The sequence below is a fragment of the Pteropus vampyrus genome, unplaced genomic scaffold (assembly GCF_000151845.1).
Source record: "Pteropus vampyrus isolate Shadow unplaced genomic scaffold, Pvam_2.0 Scaffold135, whole genome shotgun sequence".
In the NCBI taxonomy this organism is placed as follows: domain Eukaryota; kingdom Metazoa; phylum Chordata; class Mammalia; order Chiroptera; family Pteropodidae; genus Pteropus; species Pteropus vampyrus.
In genome coordinates, this window is record NW_011888916.1 from 5,279,725 (window position 1) to 5,300,575 (window position 20,851).

General features: G+C 37.7%; 1 protein-coding gene across 8 annotated transcripts in view; it reads left to right on the forward strand.

Moving 5' to 3' along the window:
• The first annotated feature begins 3,379 nt into the window (after nucleotides 1-3,379).
• The window catches only part of ELAVL4 (ELAV like RNA binding protein 4), a 95,175-nt gene continuing 77,703 nt past the window's right edge, over nucleotides 3,380-20,851 (forward strand). For 3 of the 8 annotated variants that reach the window (XM_011367673.1, XM_023535041.1, XM_023535042.1), the window contains exon 1: nucleotides 9,166-9,513. In XM_011367673.1, coding sequence (XP_011365975.1) covers nucleotides 9,490-9,513 — 24 coding nt within the window. In that variant the 5' untranslated portion in view covers nucleotides 9,166-9,489. Of the gene's footprint in view, nucleotides 3,471-5,315; nucleotides 5,455-5,802; nucleotides 5,926-8,436; nucleotides 8,732-9,165; nucleotides 9,514-20,851 lie in introns of those variants that run through there. The other 5 variants (XM_011367675.1, XM_011367672.1, XM_011367670.1 and 2 more) reach the window with 5 other exon arrangements.

Below are 20,851 nucleotides of genomic sequence, written 5' to 3' on the forward strand. Positions count from 1 at the left end.
CTTCTTGTTCATTTTATAAAAGTACTTACTGAATAAGAGGTCTGTTCCTTCACAATCATCATATAATATTCCTATATTTATAACTTTTAAAAAATGGAAGAGTTTGGACTAAATTCAGAGGAAACCTTGGAGGGGTCTAGTTCAAATGAACTATCTGACGTTTTCCCCTTTCAGCCCTCCTCCCTCACCTTTGTTCTTATATGAAATACCCTGCATTTTCCTAGACAAATCCTATCACTCTTTAAGCCTCGCCTCAGTTCCAGCTTCTTCCATGAAGCCTTCCCTCATCACTGCAGATGACATCCTTACCATCGACAATCCTTCATTTTTTTAAATTTTTTAATTTTTCAATTACAGTTGATATACAATATTATATTAACTTCAGGTGTACAACAAAGTGATTAGACTTTTACATACTTTATGAATGCAATGAAATATTACTCAGCCATAAAAAAGAATGAAATCTTGCCATTTGTGACAATGTGGATAGATCTGGAGGGTATTATGTTAAATGAAATAAGACAGACAGAGAAAGACAAATACCATATGATATTGCTTATATGTGGAATCTAAAAAAAAAAAAGAATAAATTTCAGTATTTTATTTTGATACTATTCTTATTTCGATACTATTACTTCTAACATTCTTCCTTACACTACTAGGATCATGCATAATAAGGAAAGCTTTTTCAACCAGGTTATAAGCTCTTTGAATGTGGGTACTATGATTTGTATATTTCTTTTTATTCTTCACACTAAGAATTTAGCACTGAACTTTGCCCACGGGATTAAGGAAACATTTATTTGAAGCAGGTATTTTTCATTAGAACTGGAATTGACTGTTCAGCCTTTCTTCATTATTATTGCCTTATTCTCTAATTGTTTTGAGAGTTTTTGAATTGTATCTTCTTCAACATGATTGAATTATCTTGTAGCTAGGTACCAATTCATACAGTTTTTCCCTATTCTCCATATTAATAATGATAGCTACCATTTAGAGTGCTGCCTTTGCCAAGCCTATATGTGTTTTAATTCTAGCAACAAACCTTAAGATTAGTACTATTATACCCATTTTTACAGATAAGGAAACTGAGGCTTAGGGAGCCTCGCATGTTATTTTCCCCTAAGAAGGTATTCAGTGACCCCTAGCTGAATCTAATGAAATAGGCTTTGGGTTAATATGTGTAGTGATGGTGAGTGTTAACTATTGATCTGAGTGCATCTCGAGCTAGGCTCTGTGCTGTGCATGGCTGAGGACATAGACGTTCATTCAACCAATGTTTGCTGAGCAGCTGAGCTGCTCTACGTAAGAAGTTTTGCCAAGTTTGGAAGAGGAAGTGGGGATGAGGCTGGGAACTCAATCAGGTACTCATCCTGCCTTGTAAGATTTTTTGTTTTCCAGGTTGAATCCTTTGTCTCTCTCTAACTCCAAATTTACAGCCTGGTCATAATGATAGATTAAATGAGATACATTTTGAGGACATACCTAGTTGAAGCACATCACAAAGAAGTCTGTTGATCAATTTTAGTTGAGAAAAAATTGAGCATGTCTTTCATCCTCCATTTCCTTTTTCTTCTAGTCCATGCCTATCTTCTTTATTCATTCAACAGATATTTACTAAGCATATTCTTCTATGAAGTGATGGGGGAAGATCTTCCTTTTAGATGAAGAAGATACCTTTCTAGAAGAATGCTTACATATAACAGTTGTCACTACTCTGATGTTGTGTAAAATTGTGCATGTCAAGTGCCTAGTGCAGTGTGTAGTATACAGTAGACTTCTAATAAAAATAAAAATAGCAGTTTTTATTTGCACTTTATAAGTCCTATTATTTCTTTATTTCTTCTTTTCCTCCTCTCCTTCCCTCCCTTTTAAATTTCCCTCCTTCACCTCCTCCTCCTTCTACAAATAACCTTCCTTGCCTTTTATAATACATCTATTTCTTTATTCATAGTTTCAGAATTAGAAAGTCCAAAATTTTAAAAAATTCTATGTTGAATTATTTTCAAAAACTGTATTAATCTGATTAAACACAAGCACTGTATCCTTTAATGGAATGAGTAGCTACTCTATACTTCATCACTCAGTGGCCTTTGAAGGGTAAAGATTTATCTGTATATTAGATTTATCTGCAAACAAACTTTTGTTTGTTTCTTTTCTTTTCTATTTTAAATTTTTGGTAAAGCTCACCTGAACTCAAATGAAAAGGCCCTCAAAACCTCTTCATGCAGGGATCTTCAGAAATCTCTGTGTTTGTATGTTGACCCCACTGAGTTTTCTTAGGTTATAATGGAGGATATATTAGGGAAAAGTCCAGATAGGGACTCCACTAAATTAGATTTTCTTTTTTGGGGGGTGGGGAGTGGGGGGAGGGATAACTGTATATTTACCTTTTTCAGAATTTGCTTACGATAAAGCAGTTTTCTTATCTCTTAAATTCTTTTTCCCAGAAAGATATCCTAGTGCTTTAAGAGTACAGTCAAAGGCACATTGATTCTGGAAAAGACGTGCTTTCAGCTGCTGTTCTAGCATAAGGCTTAGTAGTATGGAAAGAAAACTGGAAGATCAAATGTGAATCGACCTCTACATTAGTTTACCTGCACAGGTGAATTCTTGGCAGTTTAAGTGGACTAGACAGTCATTTGTCTACATTTCCCCACACAGTAGCATTCTTCTAGCTCTTTCTCACAATCCATTGTAAACAAAAGTACTTAGGAAAGAAAAAGGCATCACATTGTCAGGTCATATATCTCTAAGAGAACATCAACAGTGGATTCCTGATCCTTCTGGTACACTCCATGTCAGTCTGGTGCATATTTCTTGTCTGTGTGGTATGTTTGCACTTTCCTATAAAATTCAATTTAATGTTTCTGCAGGAACACAAAAAACAAAAACAGCACCACAATTCATCAAAGGAAAATTACACTTTAAATTTTGTCAAAAGCCCTTAAATTTCATATACAACTGTCTGGGCATACTGATTGTATTTTCCCTAAAGGAAGAAATGCCAGCAGTTTAGGTTTATTTTTCAAAGGAAGAGGGAGAGGATAAAAAGAAATTGAACCACAGGAAAATGTCAGGTCATAGTCACTGATGACGCTATTTAAATTGTGTGCCATAATCATATTAGGGCAGAGCACATGGAATTCCTGATTTGTGCATGGCACTGAAGAAGGACCAGCAATTATCTGCGTGTGTGTGTGTGTGTGTGTGTGTGTGTGTGCGCGTGTGTGTGTGTGTGTGTGTGTCTGTTTGCTCTACCTTCCCACCCCATTTTGCTAATTCAATTGAGGGGCAAGAAGAGGTAATCCAGACACCCAGAACAGGAGGAAAGGTCTGCAGCTGTGCTCGGAAGGACTGGTGTGAAGAGAGAGACTCAGTCGGACTTGGAATTTTGTGCTATTGCATGTGAATGCTCTGGAACTGCCCTAATCGACTGAAAATGAGCCGGCTACGGTCATATGGAACAGGTCTGTTTAGCCACATCTCTGGGTAGCATGGCAGATGGTAGACCGTCAATGGGTGGTATTGATTGGCTGGATTTGCCTTAGGGTAACAAGACTATGGGTCCTTAAAAACCCGCTTTATCTTATTTTCCTTTGTGCAGCTACGTCGTACAGTTGTGGTTTTCTTTTCTCACTCCCCCAGCCCCCAATATCTCCTTTTTTTCCCCCTTTTCAAATCAAAAATCTTCCTTGGTAATCAAAACAGAGAGGTTACCTTGAGATAAACACTCTTTAAATTATCACCAAGGCAAGAAAACTCGAGAATATTTTATTTACTAGGCTGATTACATTTTAATGTTTGAAGAAAGTGACATTTTTTAATTAGTGTTTAAGACATATGGTGAGTGTACAAATTAGCTTATTTCATACAACCAGAATTTGATGAGAGCAACTCCTCCTTCTCACTCCCCAGTTAAAAATTGTCACTTGAAACTTAATATATTCGAGGAGGTTAAATGATATTAAGTAATGCAGCCTTGACTTAAAGATGAAGGAGACAGTCACTGTTGTGTGTAGCAAAATGTAGCTTGGATAGGCTGGAAAAATACTGGTATCGACATCCGTGTTTGCAAGAGGATGTTGGAGTTCCAGGGCTTTAATTTTGTCCTGCCAAGAAAGCAAAATCCCAGGTATCTGTGTGTGTTGCTTTCTCTTTTAGATACGAGGGAATGTAGAATGGTGCTTGCATGCTCTGTAAGTAATAAAATCCTCCTTAAAAATCAGGCTGTATAACAAAGTAAGTGATGAGATTTATTTTTGTTCAGATGGTTCTTTATCCTTTTAGCATCCCCTCTCCATCACCTGGGGCTTTCAACTTGGGACATTCTATATATTTCTGGCAGAAGAGCAGATTAATTGGAATAGAATTGTACAAAAGAGACACCAAGTTAGCTATACATCCAAAACAGTATGCGACAGAGATGTTCCTCTTCGAGGCAGATCTTAGGGGAAAAGAATAGCACTGGGGAGAGTTATGTGATTAGTTTGCTCTTCCGGTTGTTTATAACTATTTGTGTAATTAGGTTTTTAAAAAAGATGCTTAAGATTTTGTTTTTTGTATTTGTTTTGTTTTGTTTTGTTTTGTTTTTTTGATCTACTTTTAAGCTTTTGGTTATTTCTTATCATGAAAGACCATATCAAATGAAACTTATGTTTTACTTAGAAGAAAAGTTATACCCTTAAACTCTTGACTCCATCCTGTATGTGCTTTGCCCATATGCATTATTTTGAATTGAGTTTTTATCACTTGAGTCAATATTTTTCTCTCTTTGCTATAGAAAAATATTTCCACAGAGTTTTTGGTTTTCCCCCTTGCTCTGTGTTGATTGGGTTTTCCTTGTTCATCCTTTCCTGAATGAAACAAAGCTCGTTTGTGTTTTATTCTTCACAGTTCTTATTAGAATTGGTGCTGGTGTTTTGTTTTGTTTTCTCGCTATAAGCCAGGAGAAGGAATTTTATTTATTTATTTTGACAAGATATATACAGAGAGACAAGACAAGATGCCTGTTAGGATGCTGCCGTTTCTCATGTCACATTCTACACCCAAAAGCTATTCCAAGGGGGAAAAAAATCACAATCTTTTAAGATGGTTCATTTGAATCTGTGCACTCTACCCACCTGGTGGTTATATAGTGAACTGTTACTTTAAAGAGTAGTTTAAACACCAGCCATGTTTGGGGCAGGCTGCTCTTGCAAAGAGAGCAGTACATATAACAGGAGTCTACTGTGTGTGAGATAAGGGAAAAATTCAGCTCACTGACTAGAGGTTTTAATGTGCAAACTCTAGGGAAATAATGTATTGACTGTTCCGTGGCACGCAAGAAAATTGAAGAACCCTTTGCAGACGGAGTGCTTTGCAAAGGATTCTATCTGTTTCTCTTAAAACAAAATCTGTGTCAAGATGTTTGAAATCAGCAGGACGCTTAATGCTGCTTTGTTAAATAATGAGGTAATATTTTGTCACTTTTTTCTGGGCAGCATCTGTTTTTTTTTTTTCCCCCTCGCTTCATTCCCCCCACCCCCACCCCGCGTTTATGAAGGATTCTTTTTTTTTCTTCTTCTTTTTTTTTCTCATGGCAGTCAAGGAAATACAATTCACGCTTCCATTTCTCTTCCTCTCTTTTGGTGCTTTTGGAGAATTTGGTTGTCTTTTTTATTTGCAGTTTCAGCTGGCTGCTGTTTCCTAGCCCATTGTGCCACGTAAGGCTTCTCCACTGCGCGGAGTAGGTAGTTATTAACGCTGAATTGGCTTCTGGTACAGTCCATCTGGACTCTGTGTGGGAAAGCTGGCTGCCGGCGACTGATGCTGAGATATCTGCAACCTTTGGGATGTGTGCATGGTGGCAAGGGGCTGACTGATATGAGATTACTTCTTTTAAGGGAAATTGTTATTAATGAGTCAAGAAACTGCTCATTTGTGGTAAGAGGGATACAGTGGCGCTGGCAGCCCCACAGTTCTGGGATATCATTTTTAGGTTGCCTTAGCTGCTTGAGTAAGACAAGTTTCTGTCTGTGGTGGTGGAGGATTGTGACGGAAAAAAAAAATCATGCATGACTGAGAGACTCGCCTGCCTGATTCTTGAGATAATATATTGAGAATCTGTTGCTTTACAAATGTCACACCACTGATGTAGCGGTCAGCCCCTCACTCTGAAAGATGAATGGTACTATTGGAAATGCAATAATAAGGTTGACTTTTCCCAACAATAGGATTCTGCCTTTGTCTTTAGAGAAAAGGCCTCTGAGGACATTTGTGCATTTGTTTGAGGATTCTATTGAAAGACTTTGGAGTAGAGGTTTTGGGAGAAGTAATCAATATACAGAGTGCATGGATTTTTTTCGCCTAGCAAAACTAGCTAATTATTTATGCTGTAATATACAGTTCCTATTTCAGAAAAGTGGCCAGGACATCTTTTAGTATACAAAATGTTAATTTATGGCTCACTAAGTGTGCTGAGATTAGTAGGGGTGGGAGAAAAAAGGTTTTAAGAAATTGTGACTTTTATAACCTCCAGAGAAATACATAGTAAATATTTTGTTCCGAGTGAGCTCTTTTTATTTGTGTTTGTCAGCTTGTGTTCATTCGTGTTTACTTTTCACAATATTTTCATGTTGGTGAAATTGCATTCAGAGTTTCTGTTGTTGATTTGGGGCACCTGTACCTGTCCTGTATGCGTGCGTTGAGCTCTTTAGAATACTTAATCTGTGAATTCATCCTTAGTACACAGTTCAATAGATACTATAGTACTGTTGTAACTCATAGGACTCTACATTATCTAAAGAAATTATTTAAAAAGTTTAATTTAGTATTGTCCCACTTAAAGGAATTGTAGCTTTAACATTTCCACTTTCCTGTTACATGTATGTTCATTTCTAATAGCTGAATTTATTTCATATTCAAATCTAATAGTTCACATAGAATACCCAATAAATATTATTTTATGCTGTATCTGTATTTTTAAAAATGTGTGTACATATATGTGTGTGTGTGTGTTCATGAAATAGCTTGTAGAGCATAGTTTTAACTTTTAAAAATGTAAAGGTTATTTTCTTTTCTAATAATTTTTTACAGATCCATTTATTCTTGGACTTTGAAACCCAGAGTATATAATATGCTTTTCAGCCAGTGTTTCTACGTTGCCCACTCCCATCTCACTGTCGATGCCAGCCAAAGATTAAGGTTATGTTGAATTATGTCTTTAGTAGTACTTGTAACCTCTGTGTATTTATTGAGGAACAAATTGATTAAGTTATGAGTTAAGTAAACAGTAATAAGTTAGTCTTTTGGATAGAAGTAAAGCATAAACTCCTCAGGTAAACCACTTAAAAAACCCAAACCAGAACAAAAAAGCATACTACAGAAGGCTTCGCAGAGTAGAGGTTATGAAATGTATCGTATAGACCCACAAACTATGTATATCAGCACACACTTGCTAAATGTCTCTTTGCAGGTCTTTTAAGGGGCCAAAGAAAAAAGACATCATTTGAAGGACAAGAAGCAAAATCACATGTTCAGTTAAGCAAGACGAGCACTCTGCACCGGTTATGAAATGAGGCTGTCGTCAAAAGCATGTTTTACCTTTCTCTATAGCAGTAGAGAAAGCAAAGAGAAAAATGCGTTTTGGTGAATTTTTAAAAAATCACATCATGCCTCTATCCACATTGAGAAATAAATTCATTTAAATAAATCATTCATCATTCCATGTTTGAAAAGCTCAGACAGAAGGCAGAAAGGTAGAGGCTGACAGCTTCCCCCCTCCTCCCTACCCCCCAGCTTTCTTCTTTTTTGTTTATTAGGAAATAGTTTTCTGAAGCAAACTTGTACAAACCTGGTTCATGGAGCAAGCAAAGTCTCAAACTTGCTTTCTTTTGAAATACTGACCATCTTAGCCACAAAAAGAGCATTACTTACTAAAATTCAGCAAAAATAAAGTTAAAATGTGGATGTATTAGCACATTAAAGTGCTTTTGTTGTATCTTTAAGCCTAGAGGCAGATCATTAAATATGCATTTCGCTAGAAAGCAACTGTCGAGAAAGATAAGGTGGTTGAAAATATTCTATATGGGAAAAGCCCTCTGTCAGAGGGGTGGGGTGGTGTAGCCCTCTGGACAGGGCAAAGGGAGGACACTCCCACTGTTAAGGTTTGCAAGCCGCCAGGGAACTGCAGTTGTTACAGTACTTTTGAGCTGGGAGGAGGGGAAAGGTAAAAATACAAGTATGGCTGTTGTTGCTTCAGTCTGGCCTTAATTACCAGACACAAGAAGCAGTTCAGAAATCTGGTCTCTGTTGTTGTAGAGGTCACCAAATCATTAACATCGTCAATCTGGCAGTAGCTAATTTAAATAGCACCTGATGTTGCAACGCCTCCCTTCGTTTCCCCAGCCAATCAGATCCTGGCTTCGGCTGACAGATGGTCCCATAAATGGATGTAAAAAGGGGAAGCTTCGAGCCAATTTCAGCAAGGCTCTGTTCAGTTGTTCTTATCTACATCCTAGAATCGGGGGTTTCAGCTCACTGCTCCTTTTCTTTATTTTTTCTTTCTCTCCCCCTCAATCCCCCCAAATAATTGATTTACTTTACAATCATCCACACTGTGTTTTGTGGATCTTTAAAAATATATAACAAGAGTAGTCATTTAAAAATATATATTCTGAAACCTTTGCAAATTTTAAGAGAAGAGTCGAAGCTCTGCGAGACCCAATATTTGCCAATAAGAATGGTTATGGTAGGTATGACTAGATTTATAATCTGTTGTTTGTGTTGCTGGAGGGAAGAAAAGCATCTACACCTTGACCAGTCTTATGCTTGCACAAGAGTTTAGTTCTCTGCTGCTGTTTGATTCCTACATTTACTATCTCTTTTGTGTAGAGAGTGCGGGTAGGTCCTTTTATTGAAAAGCAGTGGGGAAATAGATTGTCATTTTTATCAGGTCATTGTCAATTTTCCCTTCAACATAAAGGCAGGGGTGGGGGGAAGGTGGGCTGCTTGTGTGTTGAAAGAGGTTGTATTACATGAGACCATAATAGCAAAAGAAGGAATTTTTTTCTTTTTTTCTTTTTCTTTTTTTTTTTTGAAAGGGAGAGAGGGTTTGTCTATGTGCCTGGGTTTTGTGGGGCAGGAGGTGGATGCAGCAGGGTTAGGAATCTCTTCATTTCTGTACTGGAAATTTAAACCCTGAGAGGCAGCTTCTGGATACTGAACGTTGAGATGGGCAGTTGTGTTTCGGGGGACTGCGCAGTCAAAACGGCAAAGAGAGTGATTTATTTGGGCTTCAGTAAATGCTGCATCTTGTATTTCAAAGAGTTTCCTGTCATGACCTCATAAAAAAGAGGAGGCGGCTTGTATGTGTAGCGGTGCCTGGCGTGTTGAGTTGTTGCTTCTTTCTCTGGGCAGCAGCTCTGTAAGAAGGAATGTCAGCTTTTACATAACGTTCCTTTCCGCTTTTGACACTCTGTGTAAGGGTCCATCTTCTTCTGATCACAGATGGAGTGGAATGGCTTGAAGATGGTAAGTGAAAAGAGGAAGGCAGCTTGGAGATTCCATCTGATTGTGTGTGTGTGTGTGTGTGTGTGTGTGTGTCTGTGCGCGCGCGTGGATGGTGGACTGTGCATTGTAAATCACTGTGCAGATCGTTGGTGTGTGTGTATGTGTGTGTTTATTAGTATTTCTCTTTTCTGAAAACTAGAATCCATCTCCAAGTGTAATGGCACTGCATGCACACAAGGCACACACACTGCCTCTTCCATAGAACACATATTTTAGCCAAGCAAGGTTAGTGTCTTCTTTGACAATCACAATGTCACCGTCACTGTTGGCTGGTGGGTCCACCGCCTCTGTGAGCTTTCAACGGAATTACACGACTGTTAAAGTTAAAGGCACATTTCTTTTTCAGTCTCTTGCTAGAAGTGATGGGGAAGGCTGGGAATGAGGGGTGGAGGAGGTGAGGTTCAGTACCAGCAGATGCAATTGTGAAACAGGAGTTTTAGATGTGGAAGGGGAAGTGGAAAACCTTTCTGCCAAAGTAGTAAATCTATTTTTAGCATCTTTTTTTCTGGGGAAAAAAAAGAAGCAGGGAAACTCCTTGAGTGGCGCTCCTGCCGCCTGATGTTGACCCTGTAGATATGGCACAAAATGGCAAGATCAGATGCCACGAGTGCCCACTTTGACTTTGAATTTTCACCAGCGATAGCTTTCACAAGGTTTCAAAGCTGGGTATGGGGGGAGGCTGTAAATTCATATCTATCTCACTTATTTTTCAATAGAAAAACCTGGGGAGGACTTTTCGCTCTGCATAGATGTTATAACAAAGCTGTGGTCTTTTTCCCATTCTTAGAGGATTGCCTTTGTCTGGCTGCTTGTTTTGATGGGTGTAAAACAAATAAGATTAGACCGAGCAGCCCAACTGAAAGCGATAGCTGGGAGGAAAACCCAATGAAAGGTTGCCGGGGAAACGAACAGAGGAAAAGCCGAGTAGGGAGCAGGTGGCTATCATGAGAACACACTGCAAATAGTGTAAAAAAAGGAGGGGGGAGAACAGGACCTCGATTATCTTTGCTGTTCTTTGTGGCCGGCCCAACTTTAATTATTCTTTATAAATAGGTGTTAATTACATTTCTAACTCTGGCTTACAGTGATTTTTAGAAATCTATTTTTAAGCATCTGTTCTGTCTCCTCTGTTTTTTTTTCTTTTTTCTTTCTTCTTCTTTTTTTTTTTTTTTTTGGTTTAAAAAACAGAGAAGGAGAGGGGGAAGGGAGGGTAGAAAATCTCTCTCTCTCTCTCTCTCTCTCTCTCTCTCTCTCTCTCTCTCTCTCTCTCTCTCCCTCCCTCTCTCCCTCTTTCCTCCCTTTTCCCTGCTGTGAAATTGTACGTGCAAAAAATCGCAAGGAATCCTACGAGGCCATTTGAAAAAAAAATGTAGATTATATTGAATGAAGTTGACGGAAGCATAATAGTGAATCCCACAGCCGATAGATTCTGTAAATGATTTCTTAGAAATTTCCAGCAAATATTCATCCATAGGAGAAATATAGGTAGAATAGATTTACCCTAAGCAATGATTTTGTGCCGGGTGATATGGTATTTTGTTTAAATCAGTTGTTGATATTACAGTTCCAGGGACTTCATTTTATCTCTCCTTTTATATCCTGAGTAGAAATTACTTTTAAAAAAAAATAAATGAAAAACTGTATTCTAGCCTTTTGCTTTGCCTCCCTCTCTATATCTCCGTCCACAGGATCCAACCGGCTGCACCCTTGAAACCAATGGTCCTGGTTCTGGTCTTGGCATAAACTGAATAAAAAGCTGATTTTTTTTTTCAGTGTTTCTGAATGTCTGGGACCCATGCATGCACTGGGTGACAGGTATCTCTTGCGTTTTCTCTAAGTGTGCTTTACTAGTAGTCTCTTTTTCTCGTGATGGTGGGTACCAGAAGGACTGAAAGGTAGTACTTAGGTGAATAGGAGGTAACATAAAAACAACTGAGATGATGATCTGTTACTGTTTCTTCCTGAGAGACAAATTTGACACATGATCAGGTAGCTAATTCTAAACCCAAAAATGAATAATTAAAAAAATACTGAAATACGTTAAAAGGTTAAGAAATATATTTGGCTTTATTGAAAGTACTCTTAATTTTTACCCTCTCCACTGCAAATCTCCGCACCACCACCCCCGTTTTTTTTTTTTCCTTGCAGATGCTTCTTTTTGTTTTGTCTTTTTGTTGAGCGATTTTTAAAAATTTGTTTTGACTCTTGATGTGAGAATAAATGAAGATTTTTTTCTCATACACTTGAACCTTGCTTTCATATCTTGAGTGTGTAAACATGTGTTGCTATTAAAAATAGAATAGATTTTTTTATTATCTTACCTCGGTTTTTTTTTCTGAGAATTTTCCAACCTTTTTTAGATAGGGGGAAATAATTTCTATAGGTACTGGCGTCTTAGCTTGGGTTGTGAAAAAGACACGTGGTTCTACTGCTGACCTTTCTCGCTTCTTTGTCTTAAACATATTAATGCCTACCACCTGCAAGGGAGGTGTGCCTGTGTGGGAGCACAAGGCTGAGTGCACATTTATTAAGAAATGAAAATCCGATCAGCAATATTTCTGCAAAAGACACCTGATTCATCGCCGTTTTAATGATCAGAATGTCCATATATCTCATTGTAATATAGTGGCTAAATCATTTAGTATTAAATTTTTGAAAGGGTAAAATGAACATAGGTGGGGAAATAGCTAAGAAATTCCTTTGAAAATTATTGATTTACAAGACAGTTTTAATAATAAAAAACACCTAGCCAGCAACTTCATCATTCATTTATGATCTCAGTCCCATTCATTCCTAACTGCCATTCATTCATGTCATCCTCCTGACCAAATATAGATGAGCTTGCTTCTGTTTGATAGTTTTCCAAAGCCTGAAAACTTTTTCCTTTTCCTGTAACCCTTCCTTGGTCCTTTGAATGTTAAAAGATTTTGTAATGAGAGGAAGGCCAGATTGTTGTAAGGTAATAACAATAGAATTTTTTTAAAGAAAGAGAAAGAAAATGAGGTACGACGCGTTTGCATTTTAGTTTGGACTTCAGTCTTGAAATAGGATTTGGGACATGTTAGACTTCAGATATTTTGAACTTAGCATTTCTATTGAGGATAATCTATTTGAAATTTCAAATCTAGAAATCATTGCACGAATGTTGCTTTGTGTGTATGTGTTCAATATCTCTAAAAGAATTTTTGGGCTAACCACGGTATTTTTCTCAAGTAAGTTATCACGAACAATGAAAGGGTTTCCTCAGGTCAAGTCCTTTTCTTTGGTTTTATTTCTTCCCTTTGCGTTTACTTCCTTATTGTGAGTGGATTCCCTTCTTATATGTAGACCACATGTTATTCCTTCCATGAGGAGATATGCTGCTTCAATTAGCCCTTGGCATCTTAATGCCTTATTTTAATTAAAAAAATAAAAGAAACAAATTATCTGTGTATACTGCGAGTAAGAAATGGTGGTCTTGATAGCGGTCACTATGCATGGACAGAATACTTTGGCCTTGACGAATTTCTTCATCAGTTTCAATGATCTGTGGCCACCAAGCACTTAATTTATATGCTTGGACACTTAATATGTACATTTGTTGGTGAGCTGGCCAGCAGATGCTAGACACATGATTGCGCTCTGGCAAATGCTGCAATGCAGTATTTTTCCCAATGTCATTGGGAATTTTGGGAGTATGAAGGGGCATAAGCTTTAATCTTACTATTCTCAAGCTATTCTCAAGCTTTAATCTTACTATTTTCCAGTAGATGGTCCATGTCATACAGAATTGGCTGGTTCCCCTTTTGAAACTGGTCAGCTTTTTATTGCCCACTACCCATTCTCCCATCCATTTGAGATGCATGTGAAAAGTCTGTATGTGTGAGAGAGGGAGACTGTGTGTGTGTATCAGTGTATGCATGTGTGTTTCTAAAATCCTGCACCTATCTTAGGCTTTCCTTATTTGGTATTACCAAATGTGTACATACATATTTGCAATTATATGTGCATCTAAAAATGGAAAGAAAACTTAACTGGGCTGGCTTCCCGTAAGAAGTGACTTCTTACAAACTCTTGAGAGTTCTCATATTAGAAAAATACAAAACTTAATCAAAAAAAGATATATCCAGGCTCTGCAGACTTCCATTAGTAACCAAACACCTTTCTTTAGTTTCCACTTGAGAACTATAAATGCGCAAATCCATAACCATATTTGTGAGCTAAGAGCTGCCCTTTCAGTCAAGGGGCAGGGTTCAAATTAAAATGTATGTGTATGTGGAAGGAGAGTTGTTTTTGGAGTATTTAAACTTAATCTTTAACCATGGGTGAAAACAAGGAGGAGATAGGGTGGCTGTGTTAGCATCTCGTGCTTTTTGTGAGTTGGCGTGTGTATTAGGAACATCCTTGTATTTTTAAAATTTCAGCGTATTTTAAGGGTAGAGGGCTTTTATAGTTCAGCGGCTTTCTAAAAGTAAAAAGAAAGGTGACCTCTGAGTGGGTGGGAGTTATTACAAGCGGTAATTGTCATACATTAGCCATCTAGAAATGGAGAAAAAAAAAAGGCTGGAAGATAAGAATGGAGAGGGGTACCAACATGTATATCTGCACCTTGCCGGTATAAGAGATAATGAGTGATAAAATTGAACTGGTGCAGTGTGGGATGCCCGATAATTTCTCAGAACCTTGACTTTGCAGGTTCACTACTTCCTGGCTTGCTTGTTCACACCTTTAATTATATCCAGTTTGGGATGCTAGCTAGGGGCACCAAAGACAAGCCATTTTGTTTGTTGTTTACCTCATTAAGTATTCAGGCAGTGTACTCACAATAGCTTTGGAGCATCAGTGTTAGGAATCGAGCACTTTAGAAATGGAATTGTTACAAAAGAGCAAAAATGAGAAAGCAGTCAACCAGTTAGCTTGCTTTGAATATTCACATCCACTCTGCTTAATGGTAATATTTATGCTGTTCCTCGTACATTCATTAAGAAATAACTTATGTAGTGTCAGTGCTCCTAATAAGCTGGTGGCTTTCTCTCTATTTCTCTATCTCTAGCTCTTTCTCTCTCTTCTCTTGCCCTCCCTCCACCCCCGAGATTTTGCCTTTTGCTGGACCATTTTAGAACTGGCCATTTTTGCTTAAGGGAAGATCATTATTCACATCCTCATTGTATCTAACACCAGAGATATTTCCCCTCTCAATCCGGATCCAACTCTACGAGAATCAAGAAATGCCATAATGAAATCCTTGAATAAATTTTGGTTAATAAAGCAATGGAAATGTTGAAGAAATAAGGTCAGTGTAATCGATGTGCTTGCGTTTTCATTTACTTGTTGTTTTGGAGAAGGCTTACTATGTTTAACCACAAAAGTAAAATGCAACATTAGTATATGTGACTTTTTAAAAAATGGACAAAAATTACAAGTCATAGGTCTCTCCCCAAAATAACTAACCTTGGACTCTTTGTTTGAAAATAACATTTAAGCTTGAGTTTAGTTTTTAAATTATTTATTTTAAAGCTTTAAAAAATGTAATTCATAAATATTTTTTCAGTAAGAAGTTCAGTTCTTTTTTTAGGGTATGAGGAAGCAGAGAAACAATTCCAGCCAAGATGGCGAATTCTGAAAAACACACCACAGCATAGAGGTTTCCTCTCCCTTTGCACTTTGCCGTGTTGAATCCGCTCTTGCTCATTGTAAGGATCAGTTACCTTCTATTGTCTGGTCTCCTGCAACCACTAGCCCTTGAAGCCATTTTGCCAACTGTATTTATAGTAGAGGCTAGCTATCATTTTTATCAGATGAAGATATATTTGTTGAGTTCTTACATGCATTTCTTTAGAATGTGGAATTCGAGGTCACCATTTCTTTTTCTTCTGACACTGATCAAAAGACATAATTAGAGACTAAGTCTCTGTGATCAGGGATAAATTTGGGGTGAGGGATTTTAAGGTTGGACGTTACACAATAAGGTTCGTGTCAAATTATGAAAAAAAATATGTCGGAATGTTTAAGTACATAAATGATTTTCCTTTTATATTTGTAAGAGTCTAGGCATGACTCCAAAAGATAGAGGTAAAGATCTTTTGTACATTTTTATCTATAAGGTTCCACATATCCAGATATTCACTCTCAGGAAAAAGTATTTTGGACTGTTGGAAGGAACTTGTCTTTCCATCAGCTGGCCTTGGAGTTTGGCTAAAACCTGTTAATTTTACAGAGATAGGAATGCCTTGCTTCTGATAGAGATGATTCTTTGAAGTCCTCTTACCTATGTCGGCCTCCAAGGAGGACCTGAGAAGATAGTGACCCTCTTGTCATGCCCCTGTGCAAACTCTTAGTTTGTTAGTGGAGCAGAAATCATAGAGTTACTTTGTCATGCACCCTTAGATACTGCATTCAGTGTGTGTGTTTGTGTGTGTGTGTGGCAGAGGGTCGGGGAGTAATAGATAGACAGCCATGACCCCCCAGTACGCCCTGGGATGTACCAATAATGGCTTCTCAAGTAGTCTGTGTTTTCCTAAGCTGCCAGTCTAAACCCTTTAGAGTTTTGCTTTCTAATTTGTACATGAAAAATAACAGGCTGAGTTGAACATTTTTTTTTGAATGCCCTCTTTGAAGATGCAGTAGTAGTAAATACAGCTTTAATGATAAACTTTAACTCTAAGTGCTATTTAAAAGGCTGTAGTGGAAGCCTGAGAACTTGCAATCTTTACTAATGAAACTTTCATTAGGAAAGTGCTCACTTAAAATGGAGTAAACGACTAAGTCCCTGCAATTTGTGATTTTGACTGGATTTGACCTATCCTTTCTCATGTTACTTTCTGCAGCCAACTGCACATCTGAAATTCTGGATATTGTACATGTCTTCAATATTAATTATCTCTGTTGATGCACTGGGTACAGACAGTACAATTCCCACAAGTCCAGATTCTTACTGTAACACCAAAACAAAAGTGATATTTATGAATAATATTGGGAAAGTTGTCCTCATAGTAACTGTTCCCCAAAGGAAGCTTTACAATAAATGTGCATTTATTATTCAGGATATTAAAAGGGAATCCTTAGCTTTTACTTTTTAATTTGAACTAAAATATGTAAATTGGTTTTATTTTGGAGTTTCTCTGTTTTAGGTGGCTTTGGGGGAGGATAACTTTCTAGCTTGATTATATTTTAATCGCCTCTGTAGTATAAAAGGTTCTAATCTGGAAAACAACCTGGTTATCGTGATTAGGGCCCAGAGGGCCAGTGTACAGATGGGGCTAAAAACACATTATATCCACTTGTGCACGTTTAGAAAAATTAGATTTGTTTCTACTAGATACCACTATTCCCATGTCTTTGTTGGCAGAACCAGCTCAGAGGCCACGGAACCATGAGTCTGCCTCGTGATTGGAAGGACCTGCATAGAGTGCCTGTACAGGCAGCCTTTGGGAAAGATTGTCTTTGTCTGAAGAAACCTGGAAGTGCAAAGGACTTTGAAGTCAGGTGGATTTGGGTTAGAATACTGACTTTTCCAATTAGTAACTGTGTGATCTTGGATGAGGTACTTCAGCTTTCCGGGCCTCAACTTTCTTATCTTTAGGATGGGGGTGATCATTCCTGACTCACAGGGTTTCTGTGAGGATCACATGAGGAATAGTGTTAGAAGTCACCAGCCATATGCAGGACTTGAAACTTAAAAGCGTTTAGAAGACGTTAGGTCTCTCAGTCTGTCGGTCTTTCCGCCCATGCCAGATGTCCCGGGGAGAAGTGATATCGCATGCTACCCTTATCTGGGGGCAGTGCGTGTGTGACACAAAGTGAGTTTTAAGCAGTTCTTCTCTGGAATTGTGTGGCTTTAAGTTTTCTGCATTTTTCTAGGGTTTTGCAAGGTACATTCAACGATCGCCTTCGGAATTAGAATGAATTTGAGATTTAATCATTAAAAGAGAAAAAAGGTAAACACAAAATTAATTTTAATTGGTGCTGGTTTTTTTTTTTTTTCAGTTTCATGAAAGAGTCTTAAGAAATTCAGAAGTCAACCAGAAAGAAAATAAAGAACAGGTTAAGGTTAATTGATATGGTCTCATCTTTGCTATTATATATATGTAATCATGACCCCCCATATATAGTAACCTGAGATATAATTTTGGCCCAGAAACCAGCTTACTTTGGAGCTATTTTTTCCCTATCACTACATCAGCTTTTTTTTTTTTTTTTTTTTTTTTTTGCCTCTATCCCTCTTCTTTCCTCAATAGGCTGAATTTTGAAGTTCTGTGTTTCAAGGAGTGGTGAAGAGGTTGAGGCAAAAAGTGGCTTAATGAGATTTTTCTAACTTGCCATCCGTTTTCCTTCTCCTGCTTGGTGAGGCAGGATGATGGATGGCTTTGGCAGTGCAAACAGCTCTAAAAGTGATCAGATTGACTGAAGAGGTGTGGGAGATGTGAGCAGAATGCTGGCCCTCGATTTATTACCCTCCCATTTGAAGGAAAAAAAGAAAAAGGAGGAAAATCAGCACAAAGGCTTTGACGTAGTTGTTGATCACACATACTTGGGAAGGGGTAGTAGGTGGTGTCAGGACAGGTGTTAGGCCAAGCCTAATTTTGTACCTTTTCCCCAAGGCTCCAAAGGAGTGAATAAACAGGCACATTAAATAAATTCACAAATCTTTTTAAATTGGGACCTGTTGCTATCACCAGTGAGGACGAAGAAATAACACAAGTTGTCCCTGAAGGGGTTCAAGACTTAAACTGAAAACATAGCCATAGAATGCTGTTTTAATGTCATGGATTTTGAATTCCACTTCATACAATCATGGGAAGAATGTGAAGAGAGTCATTTTCTTTAATTTTCATTCTTAAAACTAAGAAAAGGAGTTCTAAATTGATCTAATCCCCCAAGTGCCATTTTGCAGACCCTATGCTTTTATTTTAAAAATACCTTTACTGTGAAACAGACAATAGAACTTTTCTCTTTCCATGTGTATCTATTTCAAGGCTTCACCAAAGTTCTTCTAAGGATTCTGTAAGCAGCCTGTGTATGTGGTGCACAAGCTCTCTGGAAGAATTGTGGTTAATTTTTAGAATGTGTCTTTATGGGCAGAAATATATCTGTGGAAGAAAGGGGCTTGGATTTGGAGAAAGGGTGGTATAAATGTTTCTGCATATTTTAGCCTAGAAAAATCTCACACTTATTAATGAAGGACCAAAAAGAGATGATTGGGTAAGTGATTTGAGCAGGTGAATGGTCAGGGCGGGGCAGGTGGATATTCTTAGCATCTTCTTGTTAAATAAGGGTTTATATTATTTAAAAAATGAGAATTCGTCCACATTTAAGCCAATACTTGACTCTCAGTTCCTTCCTGCTTTATACCTCCAGCTAAAGGTTATCTGCCTTAAGACAAAAAGCCTTTTAGCTTGGAAGAGTTTTAGTAAAAACTCCTAAACAGGTCTCTAATTAATGAATTTTGGAGACATGGGCTTGCAGTTGGTATAGTCTTAAAAGTACTCTTTCTGAACTATCAGGTTATATGAATTGTCCAAGAACAAGTTTTCATTTCTAGAACATCAGCTATTCCCAGCATAGTTCAACTATAATGGACCTGTGACCATGGAGATCATTTCTCATATTCACTTAACATTGTATCATTTTTTCTGAGTTTGATCTCTTTAATGTAGTTAGGCCAAGTCCTAGTAACCCTGTTTTACAGAAAATAAAGCTTGATCATCTGCCTTATGTGTTTCGCAATATCAGAAGCCCTAGCTTCATAGTGTTTGGGAATACATTCAGCTTGGCCAAAGTTTACTTTTTTGGGGGGTGGGGGGGTATGGGAAGTGGGAGTGGGAGAAGCAGTTTCTTTTCTAGATCAAATTTTTCAGTGTGGTATCAGCAAATACAATTGTATGTCTTTTGCATATAAACCATATTCTAGGTGCCTCATGGAATGTGGCAAACACACTCTAATATAGTAGGTAAGGATAATGACTGGCAGAAGACAATGTGTCTTGGCAGAGGAGGTACAGTGTACATCAGAGGGAGGCATTAATTCTTGTTGGGGAAAGCAAACAAGGCTTCATAGAGGAAATGCCATTTGAGTGGAGCCAGGAAAGATGGATAGGTAGAAAAATTGGGAGAAAGGAGCATTCCATGAGGAGGGAAGAGTATGAGTAAAGGCATGGAGATGGAAACTTGTTTAAGGAATGATAAATAGTCTGGTGTGAATGCAGCTTAGACTAATGTGTAAAGATAAAACTAGAGAGGTAAAAGTTATGGTTTAGGAAGCTTAGGGTATTTTGACTTGGTTCTAATTTTGTTTGAATTGGTAGCTATGGAATGTCTTAGATCAGAGGACTGTAGTTTCCTGATTGTTTTGCAGGGTCAAGACCCATCTTTATTGAGTCATGATTTTGAAGACGTCGAAGTCACTCTAAAGATGCTTCTAAATTAGATATTTGTTATCTAGAGGGAATTGGCATTAAAGCATTCTTCTGATCATAATGTGATGTTATGATGATGCTCACTGGTGAAGTCACATTGAGGATTATTGTTTTTAGGGTTACAGTGCCAAAAAGCAGTACGAGAAAAAACACTGCCTTTCTTTCAGACTGAAAAGAAATATGCCATTTGAGAAGTACGCTGTATTCTCTCACCAACAGGTACCAGTGTTTATTTTGTGGAGTAATGTGTGGCCAGAAAGAGGAGGGTGGTGGTTTGGGAATGAGCTTATTTCCTCCAGCACAGAAAAGTACCCATTCAGACTTCTAAGTGCTTATACCAAGCATGTTTGTCTCCCCTGGTAGTCTGTGAGCCCTGGAGGGCAGAGATCATGTCAGATGCTCTCTTATTTCAATGCTGAGCACATAGTAAGTACTCAACAAATGTTTATTGAATTGAGTCATCATATATTTTCTTAAGTTCCTGAACTATAGTTAAGAGACTTGTGAGTCTTGGATCTGTCATCGACTTGTGGGAGCCTATTTAGTTCAAGTCACCTAACCTTTCTGAGTTTCAGTTTCTTAATATATAATATTGAATTAATACAACTTCATAGCTTGATGAGAGGATTAGTTAAACTACATCTTTGATACTCTCTAACAGATCAGATACAGTAAATACTAAGTTCTATTTTTGCCTGTAGTTATTTTACTGGGTGTTGACTAGAATTTGAAAAAAAATAAAATGATAGAATACTAGAATGGAATGAAATAGAAAATATCAGTGTCTGGTACTTAGTACGGGTAAGTATTATATCATGAATCTTTTATTTCCGTTTCCTGTGTTCTGAGTTGTGAATGAAGTTACTGGTGTTCAATATATTTCTTACATTTTTGTTTTGTTGGAT